Raw genomic sequence first — 17,824 nt, 5'->3', positions numbered from 1 at the left:
AAGGTAAGTCATTTTTCATCATGTGCGTTTAATTATGCTTTTGATAAACAAAATGTTTAAGGTTTCAAGCCCAGCTCCACCAGAGACCTCTGTCTTCAGAATCTTAAATTGATGAAAGAAATAAGGCTGAAAATATCTTGATTCAGAGACACATATAATGTTATATATGTCTGTACTTGAATATATCTGATTCTAGCTATCAAACAAAGGGAAGAAACCACTGATGGTTACTACACAATGGTGTCAACACAGATATCAACTACACAACAGTGTCACCACTGATGGTTACTACACAATATGGTTACTACACAATAGTGTCACCACTGATGGTTACTACACAATAGTGTCACAACTGATAGTTACTACCCAATAATGACATCACTGATAGTTACTACAGATATCAAAACTGATAATTACTATGTGTCACCACTGACGGTTCCAAAACATAGGGGCTGATAGTCAGACTACTCCATCGAGTATGCTAATCTTAGGGCCTTTTGCATTTTCTGTAAATAAGTGGTGTTCTTTTCAATTTTATCTTTAAAAGGCTATAGGAATGGTTTCGACTAAAACTCCAACATTCCCCACCTCAATGCAGAACTGTAGATAAATAAGCTGTGAGTTATTTCTAATGCTTGATATAACAATCCATTAACATGACAAGATATTATTATTGTTATCAATTATAGCAAAGATCATATAAAATTCTATTACCTACTTTCTAGAGATAATTTTTTATTGATAAAATCTTGTTTCCTCTCTTCTAACATTTAAGTACAGACTAATTATAACAAAAGTCCCATGGACCTTAACTGTCACTTGAGGTCTTCAGGTCATCACACGGTCTTAGAACCTGCCCATTAGTCCTATCAGACAGAACAGAAATGATATATGCATACTTCAAAAGTATTTATTGTTTCCAAGTCTAAAGGCTAACTTTTCAATTAAATGAAAAGATAACACTATCTGTTATTGTAGTTTAGCATATTTGACCACTGTGATGTTGAATGAAGGTCAAGGTCACTCATTTGAACAAACATGATGGTCCAATATCATGACCCAGGACCATTTGGTTATTGAAAAGATGTTGTTGAAAGATTCTTAATACATTTGGCCCCTCTGACCTTGAAAATATGTAAAAGTCAATTGTTTTAACAGACTTGGTATCCTTATCTTAGCATGCTACTGGCTCAATATTAAAACCTGAAGTTATTTTGTTATTGAGGAGAAGTCAAAAATTTAAACTGTTTACGATGCACAATGCACAACAGACGATGCTGGAAAAAAAAGCGATTGCTTAAAAAGCTGAAAACTGAATTAATATTTAAAATATAAATTTCCTGATTGAATTTATACACAAAAGATTAACACATGGTTCAGGAGAAAGATGCATACAAACAAGATGAAAAAGACACCATGAGTCAATTCAACAAATATGGTGACAGACTAAAAACAAAGAACTCCTTGAAGGTTTGCTACTAACACAAAGGTAAGTATTTTCATGAAAACTTTGTTTTTCCTTCCCTTTTTTATTTTGAATTTTAGATCTGTTTAATTTAATTACCGAAAAAAAGAATTTCTTCATTCCACAAAAGCTGGTTTCAATGGATATTGAAGGGCAAACAAGTGTGTATCAAACTGTGTCAAACCCTCTGAAATGTCTTGCAAAATTCTAAGTTGTCTGGTTAGAATATCTTAAATTTTCGATAAAAAAGGTTCTTTTCCATTAGATATTAAATCCTACAATAACTTCATCATCATCACCGTCAAATCAATCAATCAATCAATCAATCCATATCACTATCATCAACTGATACATCATCATCATCATTTCATTATATATCACTCTCGTCAGTAGATAATGCAACATCATTATCATCAATTGACAACACATCATCATCAAGGCATAATGCAAATGTGCAGTTTTAGCCTTTCAGCATGCAAAAATAAGATTATCATAAAAAATATGTTTACAATGTTCTGTCAATATTCTTTTTTGTGTTTGTTTTTGCCTCAGACACAGTAATATAAACAAGTACATATTTAACTGAACACTACCAAAGCGCATATTAACTCTCTAGAAGACGGATTGCATTGAAACGATTAGATACATCACAGGCAAGCTCCACTTCCATCATTTCACTATCGTCATCCATGACAAGGTCATCTGTTGTGTCATCCATCTTATGTACTGTCTTCTTTCGATCTTTTTTCCGTCTTTTCACTGGCTTTGCAGAAGAACAGCGGAAATGTGACTCCCTAACTTCATCTGTTACTGCCTGGTACAGACGATTATATAAATCCAACAGGGGGGAATGTTTCACAAACATTTCTGGGATATACAGGTTGATATTTGGTCTACTCTCAAGATTTTTGGTGAAATTGTACAAAAACGATCCATTGAATATGGAAGCAGGGTTTGGACTTTGGAAAGGCTTCTGGAGAACTTGGTTCAGAATCATTGAGTACAGAAAGCAGGTCTGAAACTGTGAGAAACCATGAATAATCCTCACATCGACTGGATGCTTCTTTGAGTGTTCCACTTTGTTAAAATATTTCCGTAAATTTTGAAGAAATTTTTCAACTTGCCCTGGTGAAGATCTGTTGATAAGTTTTTCTAATTCACTTGCCTCTGATCCAGGATCTGTGAGAGTTGTCTGCCCTTGGATCCTCAATGTTTCCATGGTAATGATACATGTGACCATAGCTCTGACCTGATTTACAATCACGCTAGGATCAGACTCTCTGATCCAATAAATCAGCACAGCCATTGTTAATTGCAGCTCTTGTGGAAATTCAAAAATTCTTGAACCAGAAAGATCAAGTGCAGCAAGAAATAATGACCTTCTTTCATCCATCCCCATTGCAGGTACATCTGCCAGGCTTGGTATTGCACCAAACATGGGTAATTCCAATGCTGGTTCCACCTTAAATTTTCGAATGTTTTTCATATTTCTTGCATACTCTGTAACACAATCTGGTATCGCTGAATCCAGAGCAGCTGCATCAGATGTAGTTTCTTGACCTTGCTCATCTCTAGAGGTCAATATTCTGTAAATCACTTTTCGAATGTTTAGACAACAAATAGTAGCAGAAGGAGCTTTCATGTCTTCAACTTGACAATTGAGAATCACACGCTGTAACATCACAACATTTTGGCAGAATTGTGCTATCTCTCCTTTCCAGAATGAACATCGAAACCAAACTGGTAGGTTAGACGGACACCTTTGACATTGCTCTTCAATCTCCTTTGACGATCCTTCCAGCAACAACCTCAAGTTCACTCTAGAATATTGTTTAGTGATTGAATATGCTTTGAGAGATATTCTCATTATGTGTTCAACTTTCAAACGCCTTTCATCTTGAAAACAAGACAAAACTTTTTCTATGGCATTTTCAATAGTTTCCACCCTTTCCAGCCAGTGAAATAATGATCTCATCTTTGTATGAGCAACTGGGATATCAAAATTAGAGTTACCTTTCTTTGGTGATGTCATTCTTTGATAGAAATCTTCAAACACCCAATGCTCCACAAAATCGTTTCCTAACATTGTTGCGATGAATGGCAAAACAGATTTCCCAAGGTCAGGAAAATGTTTCACAAGGTTTTGTGAAAAGTAGATACAACAAGGCAAATACTTATATTGTTTGTTCTCTGATTCTGCTGCGACAAAATTCACGCCATCAAAAGGAATGTATCCTGCTTTTAGATCAAACACATAAAAATCGCTGTCATAGCTCAAAACAGGAGCATTGAATTCATTAGCAAGGACAGCAATTTGATCATCTGCTTCAAAGTCACAAACACAATGTGGAACTCCAAGGTCAAGAAGCGTACGACGAAATGTCTCATAGGCCAAGATTGGCATCACCTTGCCTTTTCCTCCATGTGAAATAAACCCTGCAAGATGACATCGCTGCCGTGACCTCTCTAAAGCTGTTTTCAGTTTTTTCTCATCAATGTCGTATCCTCCATCAAAGATTACATAAGGCTGGATTTTGCATTCTTTCAGCATGAGAAAAAATCTTCGAATATGACTTGCAAATTTATCGTAGTCTCCTCCATGCATATAGTCAATTCTGTGGTCATAGAACAGGAGATGGTAAAGGTTATTTCCATCAATGATCAGTTTGCAATCATGAAGCTCAAACTTTTCCAACAACTGAAGATTATTGTCAATAAAGGTGGTGAGGCCTGGAATTCCCATACTTCTATCTCGTCCCTTCAAAACACCTTCACATGAAACATCACCAGGGCAACTTCACCAACAGTTCTATCACCTCGTCATGATTCAAGTTATCTTTTGTGACAAATCTGCAAGTAAACAAAACTGTTACTTGAAATATGAATATATAATAATTGACCTCATTTCAAGGTATTTTATCATTGTCTCTGCTGAAAACAAGAGATCCCAGAGAGATCTTGGTGCCCACCTTTGCTTTATCTTCATTTGTCCTTTGAAAGTGGGATATTTTCCTTTGTTTTCTCTTCTTTTCATTTTTTTTTTGCTCTTAATGATAAGAAATTTGAACATTCCTTTGCAGAAAAAGAGATGATAAACTTTAACTGCCAAATCCATGATGGTCGCTCAAAAGACATTTAATTATATCAAACAGACACAACTAAGGACCAAAGGAAACCTACCTATAAAAATTTATAGAGATCCATTCAGTACTTCTTAAAAAATAGGGATAACAAACTTTATTAGGCGAAATCCAAGATGGCCATCTGTCCCCATTTCTTTTTTTATCAGTCCCAAAATCAAACCAGCACAACTAGGGATCAAGGAAACCCACATATGAAATTTGAGAAAGATTTATGCAGTAATTCTCCAGAAAAAGTGGTATCATGAAATAGCAATAACAAACTTTACTATGCAAAATCCAAAATGGTCGCCCATTGGCCATGTTGTTTTTCTCATCAGTCCCAAATTGGCTTTCCTAATAGTCTGGTTATTGGGAATTTCCCTTCAGTTGAACTGTCTGATTCTGGTCAGAGAACAGAGTTTCTACATCATTCTTTTCTACAACATAGCTAAATCAAAATAGCTTGTTGTAACTCCATAGTTTTCTCTATAAATTTTGGTCAATAAAAAGTGGGAATTGCCTCTACATTTAACTTCAAGTGACATGTGCATCACTCATTACATGGATTCCTACGAGGCAAACATGACCCTGGATTGAACTAAGGAACGGGTAAGCATTTCAAAATTTGGTAAATACTTATGCAAACAGCACAAGGGAAACATTAACATATCATAGAAAGAAATGTGAATACATGTTTCGGTTCAACAAAAAGTGTTTTTAATAACCCTACCCTTTTCTAAGGTTTTGTGCCCACCCTACACTTTTCAAAGCAATATTCAATGAAGAACTTTCAATAGTCATGAAATATTTGTCATGTCCACTCCTTATGAATACATAACCAAATCTTGTTTGCCAAATGAAACATCAATTATATCAATTCAAAGTTCCTCAAACAAGGATAAAACTACCAAAACATTTTGTAATAGTATGAAATATTTACATCACAATTTCTATTTTAAGTTTCATTTGGTATGGACACCACGCTATTTTTTGGTGTCCATACTCAAGAGGAGGTGTTTTCAGGAGCAAAAATTAAATGTTTACATATCTGTTTTGTTCAATGTTATGAGACAAGGTGAATGGATTAAGATTGAAAAGATTAATGAAATGTATATTTCAGAAATGTTCATTAATTTACATTTACAACATTTTGAAAACATCAGAACCTTGAAGTAACATTTTGTGTCCTAAATGTTATGTCCAAAGATATTCTTAGAATGATGTTAACTATTGTATTGTTTGGGTGTGTATATCCTGATAATAGTGAATTAAGTGAAAAACCTCTGAACATGTTTTAAAGAAATTGAATCATTTAGCAATTGTGTAAATTGTGTCATAATGTTACGTCCCAAACATTGAAACTACAGCGATTTTATCTCTTATTACAAGTACGTTGGTACATATGTTTCATGACATCATGTTAGAAGCGCATAACGCATAGCAGTTTCAGATTGTTTAACGCGCATCTGCACTACGACGATGCAAAAAATTACCTATATAATGGAAGGGCGGTGACGCAAATCCAATATCCATGACGTTAGATAAGTATGTAGGCCAATCATTGAAACTGTTTTGAAATAATGGAATAAACAAGAAAAACCTTTTTACATTTAACAAATGGTGGATAAAACGCATGTGGTGTATTTTATGGCTCATTGTTCCTGGGACGCAAAGGACACCAAACAAAATTTGTTGTCTTTCCATTCTGCAATGTATTTATTATGTTGATGATGAAATGTGCAGAGACAATACTCAATGTAAGGCGACTTTACATGACAATACTTTTAACAAAATTTTCCTGGTGTATGATGGGTATTTCTATTTTTCTTTTTAAATATATCTGGACGCGAACATGGACTTTGAATCTAAACTGGATGTAGTGCAGGACACCAAAATAGCATTTGGTGAATAAAATCATTCTCAAGAGATAAGTTCTTTAAACATCATTTTGAAAATCTTTAATAGATATTATTTATTCAGTTACAAAAAAAAAAAAAATTGACCTTCATCTATTAGTATCCAAAAAACACATTCGATGGCAATATTGGTGACATGTTATGTCCACTAATTATCTATGTGAATCAAACTAATTTTATGGCTTAAAACTTAAGTTAGATAAATTGATGGCCATATATTAATTAAATAGAAAGTAATTTTTAATGAATTTGACAATAAAATTTACTGATGTTCCCAAAGGACAGCCTTTGTTGTCCTGTTACATTCAGAAACTCCATATAAACAGCTGTATTTTCTCCATTATTCAAAGCAGAACTATCTTCTTTACTGGTCAGTATATCGATGCAACATCATTTTATGATGCAACATCTACCACATCATGGTGTTTCACCTTGTTTTGAATTTTCAAAAATGGTTGTCTCGGACGTAACAAATATTTTATGACACCAAAGACTTGGTCAAATATGTAACATTGTGTTATGTTGTTGAATTATGTTTAAACTATAATTGCAATTTAAAATGACAAAGAACCAAGTATAACATTATTTCAGATTAGGGTTTATGTCAAATAAACTTTAGTGATTCAAAATAAAAAAAGAACAAAAGTAACATATCTTCAGACCCGGGTTGTCTATCAAATATCATATTCAACAAAAGAATTTCTATAAACAAAAAGTGTTTGTTGTGGATGGCAACAGCGTAAAGAATACCCGGATACGTAAACGTTTTAATCATTAGAATTACACACCAGTTTCCTGTTGTCCACATGTGAAACAAACACGAACAATAATCAGAATGCGTTGCATTTGACAAGAATGACAATAACAGATAAGAAGGTGACATAAAAGCATGATTTGAACAAAAGCTTAGGTAAGCGAAAATACCTTTTTCAATGTTTAGAATTCCCAGATACTCAGCAGAAAAATAAAATCACTTTCTAGTGAGAGCATTCCGGGATTCCCCACTTGTGCTGAAAAGTCACGTGATATGGAGATAGTTGTGTGTAGTGTCGTAATGTGGTAGGCAACGGAAAAGGACGCGCAATATGTATTTACCTTATTTTTACATTTTTAAAATTCAAATCAAGTCGAATGACTTTAACATATGTGTAAGTGACTAAATTGAAAACTTTGTACTTTTTTTGAGTTCAAGATGACGTACAAAAGTCCTGATTAATTTAATTTATAGTTTTTTCTGATGCGGACGCGGATCGTCAGATTCTTACATCAGCAGATGTGCGTGTCATTTTGTGAAAAGATACGTGTATCCATATTATTGGTTAGCATGTTGTTTTCGTTTAATTTGCACTTTTAGAGTGCATATCACTGAATTAGAGTTCAGATTACACGCTTTTTGAAAAGGATATCTTTTTGTACACAGAATTACCCATTTTTCTTTTTATTTATCAATTTTGTTTATTTTAAAGATGATTGAAAATATGATTGAAAATATGAGACTCTTCTTTGTTGAAATATATCAGCCAAAATATAAAAAAAAAAAAAATTTTACATTTATAATCACACTGAAAATCATGAAACTAAGGTAGTTTCCTAAAAAATTAAACATGAATAATGGAACAACCAGAGGACAGGAAACATTCACGCAACTCTATCAACTCCAGGGAAAATCCTTGCAGACAGCTCAGGAAAAGGATATCAGAGTTATAGACTCAGAATTATCATTTGATCATCACATTAGCAAAAAAGGAAAGAAAGCTAACTCCATTTTTGCACTTCTAAGAAGGACATTTCAGTTTATGGATCAACAATCTTTTATCCCATTGTATAAATGCTTAGTACACTCTCACTTGGACTATGCGAGCTCAGTTTGGGCATCATACCAGATAGAGCATGTTGATAAAATTGAGTGAGTTCAAAGAAGAGCAATTAAATGCCTACCTGGTATGCAAAATCCTACCTACAGCCAGAGATTGAAAAAGCTGAACCTACCAACTTTAGCCTTCAGGAGAGTCAGGGGAGAAATGATTGAACTGTATAAAATCACCAATGGAATGTATGACCAGGAATGCTGAGGGAATGGTCCAACTATGGGCTAAGGCCACTCAACGACACAGTCAGCGAGTCAACTCGAAAACAATTTTTCCAAAACAAACTTCAACCAGACTACACAAAAACTTTTTTTCTATAAGATCAGCATCAATCTGGAACAAATTACCGGACCATATTTTTACTGCAAAAACTGTCATTAGGTTTAAAAATTGGTTAGACCATTACTGGAAGAACCAAGAACTTTTCTTCAACTACAGAGCTGAAATAATTTAACTATTGAATTAACTGTGTAAGAAACATTGTTTTATGAGAGACATGCATAAATTTATTAATTTATTATAGAATCTTGAAACTTAACATACATTATTGAGTCTGGTATAGAGGACTCTTCACATACTGAACTGAAAATAAACTTATCTTATCTTATGAATATAGAAAAAAAATCCAGAAAAAAATATTAGGCGCAATGAAATATTTACTTGACATATCTAGTTGTATAAAGACAAGATATGCAAAAGAACCAATGGGAGGGACAGAAATTACCAGAGGCACTTAAAACAAGCACACACAAGATATATAGTAGGATCAGACGTATTACAGTATAAAATCAAGGAAGAAACACAGAAACCTGACAATAAGAGACCTTTCAAGGCTCTCACCAAGGATCAACATGACAGAGTAAAGTTCAGGACAATCCCGGCATGCAGTATTATTACGGGCGGCCCATCAGCATGTACTGGGTACAGTAGTAGAAATGCTAAAAAAGGATCTCAAAATTCAAGCTCAGCAAACTTTTAATCTTGAGGATATTAGTAATTCTGCTTTGTTACATGTAATTTCATAGTGTCATAGCTTTTTCTGTAAAAATCGGTGGTGATCTTATTGTTTTCAGGGAAAAATGAAGTTGGATACTGTTTGGAGCTCCCTAGGACTATCTGTCATTGGTCGGGTTGCCCTTCTTTTGTACGGCGAGTGGCAGGACAGAACAATGGCCGTAAAATTCACTGACATAGATTACTATGTCTTCACAGACGCTTCTCGACTGATGCACCAGGTGACAGTCACGCTTTTCAACAACAGGCATCCACCTCAATTTTTAAAAGAGCATAAATAAACGGTTTCATACATACAGGCCTTATTCTTCAACATGACAAAAATGTCTTGATCCTTAAAATGTGATATGCTATTCCAATTTAGTAATATGTATTTACTAAGATCAAAGTCAATTGTCATTGTAGTCTACTTCTAATATTACAATAATAATTAGCCACATTTGTTTCTGCTCTGATAACACATTCTATATAAAATCACCTTCTTGCCTTGATTAATTACAGTATTTGAAGAGTACTATCCTCAAAACATTACTGGAAATTTTAAACTAAATATTAGTGTATAAATCTTGTATTTATCAAACATTAATTAGTGATTTTCAAATTTTACCTCTACTTCAGAATATGTCCCCATACTACCGTCCGACATACCGTTATACACCGCTTCTTGCATGGATGCTGCAGCCCAATGTCACTCTGATGCAGATGTTTGGAAAACTTGTCTTTGTCTTCTTTGATGTGGTCACTGGTTATTTGATATATTCTTTACTGAGGTCACAGGGGTTCAAGGAAACATTAAGTAATGTGTGTGCTTGCTTCTGGCTCCTGAATCCTCTTGCTGCCACTGTGTCCACTCGAGGTAATGCTGAATCCATCATGACGTTTTTGGTGCTTTTGACATTAAGGTTGCTTCAAGGTCGAAGATATATCCTTGCAGCCATTTCATATGGCTTGTCAATCCATTTCAAGATTTACACTATAACCTATGCAATGCCAGTTTACTTTATGTTAAATGAAGAAAAGTTGGTGAATTTGAGCAGAAAAGGACACAGACTTGAGCAGTGTGTTGGGTATATTTGGCCCACTGGCAGACGTGTCTATTTTGGTGTCGTAGTGGCGTTTGTACTTCTAGCACTGACTGGTTTGTACTATCACTGGTAAGTATATTTATTCATACTTACTGCAATTAATTTCAATAATAGTTAAAGGGAAGAAGGGAGAAATGAAATTATAATGAAAGACAGTAAATAAGTTGACCTCAACTCCAACCCACATCACTTTTTTAGCAGTTACAGCATCAAATAATCAGACAAAAATTGTTTCTTTCTCCTACAAATAATTATGACAATTCTTTGTCAGTTACACATAAAATATTATATTGTCATATTGGTTTTGGATGACAAAAAGTTTTTTTGTGTACATAAGGTATTTTGTTATTTTGGGGAAACAGCAACAACAAACAACAGTATAAAAACCAGTTCAGAACAAACTTATTGATAGTTGAACGGAAATGTTATTAAAATCAGAATCATACTGATATTGAAATGTTTATTGAAAAAATTTTTGAAAAACTTTCCTGGCTACTTGTTTTATTCCAAATCCTATTTAGTCAACTTCTTATTGGCACCATACTGTCAGTAAACTTGACATTGTTTCACTTTTCAGGTATGGCTGGGCTTTTCTCGACAATACTTACCTGTATCATATTGGCAGAAAAGACATTCGACACAATTTCTCGCCATACTTTTATTTAATCTACTTGACAGCAGAATCTCCTCACTCCTCCGTTCTTGCCTTGCTGGTATTCATTCCACAACTCATTCTTATTGTCACCTTCTCCATAAAATTCTACATGGATCTCCCTCTGTGCTGGTTCCTTATCACATTTGTATTTGTGACCTACAACAAAGTATGCACATCCCAGGTAAGACATATTAGACAAAGCCTACTTTAAAGATAAGATTGTATCAGATTCTTATCATGGCAAAAATAGGAAGAAAACAAGAGGCACATAAGGCCGTATTGTTCACCTGATTCCAAAATAGAGGAAAAGGAATTCATAAGGTTTTTATCTATTTCCTCATTGGGCCCAAACCCTCTGACCAAAGGGGGGCAGTTAAACCATTTGTACAAAATCCTCCTTTTCTGTAGCATGCTTCAGAAACAGAAACAGGGTTTTGAAGAGTTTTAAAGATTCCCCTTCAACTAAGGATGCTTCAAACCAAATTGGGAGATCCTCATATTCTCACAGTTGTTACGGAAAGATTAGAGCCTTCTGCTCCGTGATCAATCAAAGTCAGTAATGTCACATTCTCAAATGAGAACAAGATGAGACCAAACAAAAGTCGATGCTTTGAGAGTTATAATTTGTAACAATACATGTACTTCCTTCTTGGATAGATCACTTGGCTGCTTTCATGTCTTATGTTTTTTCAACTGTTTTATTTGGCAGTTGTAAACGGTTCCTGTGAAAGTATTTCATTTTTTATTGTTTCTTTAATATTCCTTTCCTTCATTTCAGTATTTCTTGTGGTACTTGTGTCTCTTGCCTGTTGTCCTCCCAAACTTACGGATGTCACTGAGGAGAGGAGTGGCCTTAATAATACTTTGGTTTATTGGTCAGGTGAGTGTTAATTACTTCCTCTAATAATTCATTTGAGGCCATGAGTCCATAAGTGGGATTGAACCGAAACCTGCCTGAAATGATCCTTTGAGATGTTACTGACCAAATATTGTCATTTTTAGGGTTATTCCCAAATCCAATATGGCAGCCGTCTTGAAAAATACATTATAAATTTCCATTGGTTCCACTGAGCTGACAGTTGGTGGGGATGTTATGGAATGGAAGCAGACAAAATGTTATTTTCAGACCTCATTGAAAGCTCAATATGGCAGCCAATGGTGCCATTGAGCGGAAATATCATTGGAATGTGGAGCAACAGAAATGGGGAGTGGTTTTTTGACTTTACTGCTTAAATATGCTAATCTGATTTTAACAATTTAATAACCCTTCTTTCTACTGTCACAGCTGTTGTATAATATGTAGGTCTTTATGGGCCTCTTGTTTTGATATCTAATCTGCTTTGAGTATTTTGTGATAATCAGCCTACAAATCATTGCAATGAAAGGCAACATCAAGCATTTTTCTGCCAACACAACTACAGGAGTAAGCCATAGCAGGTTTTGTTGGTGAATAGGAAATATTTATCCTTACAGAACACCTTGTTTTATATGTATTCTCCTTGTAAATCTTGTTGCTGTTGTTGTTGTATAACTGCATTTTGAATTTGAATTAAGAAAACATGAAAGTTATGTATATGATGACTTAACATACCCTTATTTTCCTGTATGATTGAGTTTGATTGCCCATGTATGGTATATTGGGGGTTTTGGTTTCTGGGACAGGCAAAGAAACTACTCTTGGTTTATTTGGTATTTTTCAGGGCTTGTGGCTCCTTCCAGCATATGGCCTGGAGTTTGAAGGATTCAATATGTTCATGTATATTTGGTCAGCAGGAATATTTTTCTTCTTCATCAACATATACATAGTGACAGCTATATTGGACAATTATACGGCCAAGCCACACACAAAATCTCTATAACATACTAAGGACCATATTAGATAATTATACAGCTAAACCTTTCACAAAATCTCTGTCAAATAGAGACAGCCATGTTGGACAACTACATGTATACTGTTAATTTTCACACAAAATCTCTATGATATATAGGCAGCCATATCACACAATTATACAGAGCCTCAAAACCAACTCAGTGATAGAAACTATTTACAAATGATTTCAATGTGATTTAAAGATAGAGAGTAGTAATTGGTAATGAAATTTATTGGTCCTTTTTCAAAGGTCACCACCCAAATTCTTGTGTCCTGGACTTCGTCTGATGGACTCTATCCATCTCAACTGCCAAATCTAGATATTGGTTAATTACAGGTTTTCCGCCTCCTGGACTTGTCTTTTCACTAGGTGTTGTCTCAGTTATAAATACAAATTACATTTTCATTGCTTAATACTTACAGTGAAGGGACAGGGCTAGTTAGAAGACTATGAAACCTTGGCATCAAGTGATGGCAATTTATTGTGACACTATGTACTTCACAGCAATTCATTTTCAATAAAACAACGATTGATTAATTACTTTCCTTCAAAGTGTTTCAACAGTGTGACACATTCAACTATAATTAAGTCAAGACCTCTTGAGCAGTCACCATGAGGGTGTACAGGTAGAGAACTGTTCACTCAGGTACAGGCTAATTTAGTTTTTACCTGACTGATTTAGACAACAATGCTTATAAGAATATGATTATCTTCTATTCTAATTAATTGAAATGCCACACTAATTGAAGTGTCTACTGATCATCTATGAACAACTAATTCTGAAGTATAATGCTAAAATAGTGAAAACATGAACTATCTCTAAAATAAGAAAATGTCTTAATACTGCAATATATGATTCACTTAGAACTATTTTAATAAACATGTTTGAATAATAATTTTGTTTGTTGTGTTGAATTTTTTCAGAAGCTACACTATGTGGATGATTTGATATATTACTCAGCATCACCATCCCATGGTAAAATAAAATACTATTCACGGATGGAACAGTCCAAATTAAAGAAATATTATAACTACATTACATGTACATTCGATTTATCTTACATAATTAGCAAAATTATGTCTATGATATGTCACAACATACCCACAGTTATACGGCTGACTGTTTAAAAAGAAAATTGGGCTTTTCAGGAAATGTTTACTCAGTAACTTAGATCATCAAGTTCTCCTATTTAGGATATGTGTTGATATATATATATACCATACAGAATCTGAAGTAATTTATAAACATACTGTTTGACACAGATCAATAATATCAAATGAAAATGGACCCATGCACCACACCGGGACGACAAATACCGGTAGTGGTGAACGAGCCACACTTTGTATCTTTGTTGAATCTTTGGGAAATAAATCAATAAAAGACAGCTTAAGATACACGTTCATTTCACAGGAAATCTTCGTAATTTTTTTTCTTTAATTCTTAAATAAAAATAACCTGTAAAATCTTTAATTTTCGTGTCATGAAGTGTATTTTCCTAGATTCCATGTGGGAAAGGAGTGGGGGTTGGCTCTGTAGCCACAAATATATCTGACAACGAATCATTACACTTTTGATAAATGAAGAATATATATTACTTAATTATTGATGGAATTCTTCAGTTCTATTCTGTTGAACTGTAATACAGAATCAACATTGTGACGTACACATTTACTCTGTGGATAGTACTGGATACATTGTGACGTACACATTTACTCTGTGGATAGTACTGGATACATTGTGACGTACACATTTACTCTGTGGATAGTACTGGATACATTGCTAAACATGCACCTAGGTATACGCAGGGACATATACGTAAACACATGCTTTATAACAACCAACATTCGCTGGGGTCAATACTGGCAGTGTGAATGTTTGTAGGTATACGATATGTCTCGTTGTCGTAAATATTCATTCAAGCACGACGTTATAACTAAAAATAGAACGACACAGACGGGAGAACAACAAAGTATATAAGTCTGTGTGGAACAGCATCGTACGTGTATAAAACAGCAGGGGGAATGGTGTCTGTCGATTTTCTGCTGTCGGTGTTATGTATCTTCGACTGACCCGGACTGGAAGGGATTTTAGCTTTCTAGTGCTGCAGTACGTGATTCTAGCTTTAAAACAATCTCTCTGCGAAGACACGGTGGTTATTTTCAATCCGAGTCAGTGCTACTATAAACCTAGCTACCCTGTAGCCATGTATACACTCAAACAATGCCCAGTGGATGGTGGAAGTGAGCACGAGGAGGAGACTATGGACAGGTCAGAATATCTTCATAAAAATGGAAACGTCGAGATAGTGTATTCTAGGATCGAAGGAAATAACAAAAAACGTAAATATGAAACAGAAGACGTGTTGAAAAGATATATGCAAAGTCTTCTACTTGTTGCTGACGAGGCAGTGCCTATTGAGCGATATTTGTATAAAATGTTGGAGTATTACAAGGAACGAGCTGAAGTGAACCTCAAGACTCTGAATATCGTCGGGAGTACTGGGAACAAGTTGTATGTACCAGAACGTCAACCAGATGGATCGTATAATTTTGAAGTTGATGTTCTGTTTGAGAATCCAGTAGCAGGCATGAGTATACCCGTTATTGGAGACCAAAGTGCTGTCGTGGCTTGGTTTTCAGTCGATAGATTGGACAACTCTCTTCCATTGGGTAGTGTTGGTCTGCGGTTAAATCGCTTTGATGGTAAGTTCGGTTCCGAATTCGAAGAAAGTCAATGGTTTCACAAGCACGCTGAATCTGGCAAAATTCTTTTATCTTCTATGAAATACTGGGGTTCGGTAACCTCAAACCACAGATCAATTTTGGGTGAACGCGAGCTTCTTGTACATCCCTCGCCATTGCTGCAACCTCTTTTCAAGACATTTAAATCGGAGAAGAAAGCTCTTCTTCTTAATGGGCAGACATACGAATTCACCATACTTATGGACAAAGTGGCCGCTGTCAGAATTCCTTGGCCGGAAGAAGCTGCACCGTTTGAAACAAGGACGCGCAAATGGCCGGAGTCGGGTATCATTGATAAGGTCATCGGAGAAGGTTGTCATCTTGTTTATAATCCCCATAACCGAGGAGGGACATATTTCTTGGAGTGGAAGTACACCTTCTCGACGTCAGAACAAGAAATTGTTCTCAATTTTTCACCCTTTCAGAGATCGTTGTTTCTAATTATAAAACAGATGAAGCGTCTTTACTTGGACTACGGGACATCAGAGATTGGAGAACCTCTTGCAGGTTTGACAACGTATCACTTAAAGACGATCATGCTGTGGCTGAGTGAAAGGTTGGATCCGGAATTATGGGAAACATCTCCTCTTGACTGCCTCGTGCTGTTCTTTCGCGATCTAGAGAAATGTTTGGACACTGCCATTTGTCCACATTACTTTATTCCTGAAATTAACGTCATGCAAAGTGCTTGGAAACCAAAAATGCTACAACAATACGAACATGATTGGTTGGAGCAAAATGGATCTATGAGAGAGAAACTGTTAAAGACGGTCAGGAGCATAATTGCTAACCCCAATGTTTACCTAACGGACGCACTGCTTACGGCAGTCGATAGCAAACACATCGCGGAGGCTACAAAGGAGCCCGTTCGTAACAAAGATGACGATAAAACATATGTCGAACTAGATATTTTGGACCAAGCAATCGTCAGGATGAACGACCGGCAGGCTATGAACGAACTGAATCTTATGTAGGTACTAGTGTCTGTAAAGAACTTATCATTGTGAAATCCTCATCAGCTGTTATCGCGCGGGCTGTTTTACATCCTCCCGTTATAAATAATGCCAAAAATGGTTTACAAAAAATAAGTTTGACTATATTTCATCTTGTCTTATTTAATCATTTTTTAAAAAATATTTAGTTAAACATTGTTTATGCTATCCCGTCAGTCTACAAATTTGAGTTATAGCGCTTCACCGTGACGGAGCACTTTTTCGTCGATCTAAAAATACATTGTTAATGACGACAGGAAACGTGCATTTGGAGTCAGCGTTCCTTAATATAGAACATGTACGTCCGGAAAGTGATGTGTTTGTCGTTTATGCTGGGAAACGTATAAAGAAAGGCAAAATAAAAGATTAATTAATGGCCCGAATACTCCTTGATATTAGACCTTTTGTAATCTTATATTGAGCATTGAGTTGGCATTCTACAATTTTCCCCAACACCGTCTATGCCACTAGCACTAAAATGTAACTCAACGGCATTATCACAAAAGATGATAGGTCATGTTTTGGTCAGTGGTTGCCGTAATGCATACAAATGTGAACAATTAAGAACGCTTGCCACTAGAATTAATTTATTAAAAATGCTTATTGAAAACAAACAAAAACGACTAATATCATGATGGAAGTAACTGAGATCTCGCGTGCGACTCCGTGACTATTGGACTAACGTGGGAGTAATGTCTTACCGTCTGTACAATAGACACTGATGTAGGACTAACATGGGAATAACGTCTTATCGTCTGTACTATAGACACTGATGTAGGACTAACGTCTTACCGTCTGTACTATAGACACTGATGTAGGACTAACATGGGAGTAACGTCTTACCGTCTGTACTATAGACACTGATGTAGGACTAACGTCTTACCGTCTGTACTATAGACACTGATGTAGGACTGACACGGGAGTAACGTCTTACCGTCTGTACTGTCGACACTGATGTAGGACTAACGTCTTACCGTCTGTGCTATAGACACTGATGTAGGACTGGCAAGGGAGTAACGTCTTACCGTCTGTGCTTTAGACACTGATGTAGGACTGGCAAGGGAGTAACGTCTTACCGTCTGTGCTATAGACAC

General features: G+C 35.5%; 2 protein-coding genes across 2 annotated transcripts; one reads left to right on the top strand and one right to left on the bottom strand.

The window, feature by feature from the left end:
* Window positions 1-303: 303 nt before the first annotated feature.
* LOC132558389 (protein asteroid homolog 1-like) lies at window positions 304-7,513 on the bottom strand. Its single transcript, XM_060222939.1, has 2 exons — window positions 7,428-7,513; window positions 304-4,315 (listed from the first exon to the last, which is right to left on the bottom strand). The coding sequence occupies exon 2, from the start codon at window positions 4,206-4,208 to the stop codon at window positions 2,070-2,072; it is 2,139 nt and encodes a 712-aa protein (XP_060078922.1). The 5' UTR covers window positions 4,209-4,315; window positions 7,428-7,513; the 3' UTR covers window positions 304-2,069.
* LOC132558390 (GPI mannosyltransferase 1-like) lies at window positions 7,329-13,851 on the top strand. Its single transcript, XM_060222940.1, has 6 exons — window positions 7,329-7,413; window positions 9,445-9,606; window positions 10,004-10,539; window positions 11,048-11,306; window positions 11,904-12,005; window positions 12,826-13,851. The coding sequence occupies exons 2-6, from the start codon at window positions 9,451-9,453 to the stop codon at window positions 12,982-12,984; spliced, it is 1,212 nt and encodes a 403-aa protein (XP_060078923.1). The 5' UTR covers window positions 7,329-7,413; window positions 9,445-9,450; the 3' UTR covers window positions 12,985-13,851.
* Window positions 13,852-17,824: the final 3,973 nt, after the last annotated feature.

This window comes from Ylistrum balloti, unplaced genomic scaffold (assembly GCF_031769215.1).
Source record: "Ylistrum balloti isolate Yb309-2 unplaced genomic scaffold, AGI_CSIRO_Ybal_v1 Utg370786, whole genome shotgun sequence".
Lineage (NCBI taxonomy): Eukaryota > Metazoa > Mollusca > Bivalvia > Pectinida > Pectinidae > Ylistrum > Ylistrum balloti.
Note: the sequence above shows the minus strand (reverse complement) of the source record. Positions and strands in the feature narration are given on the sequence as shown.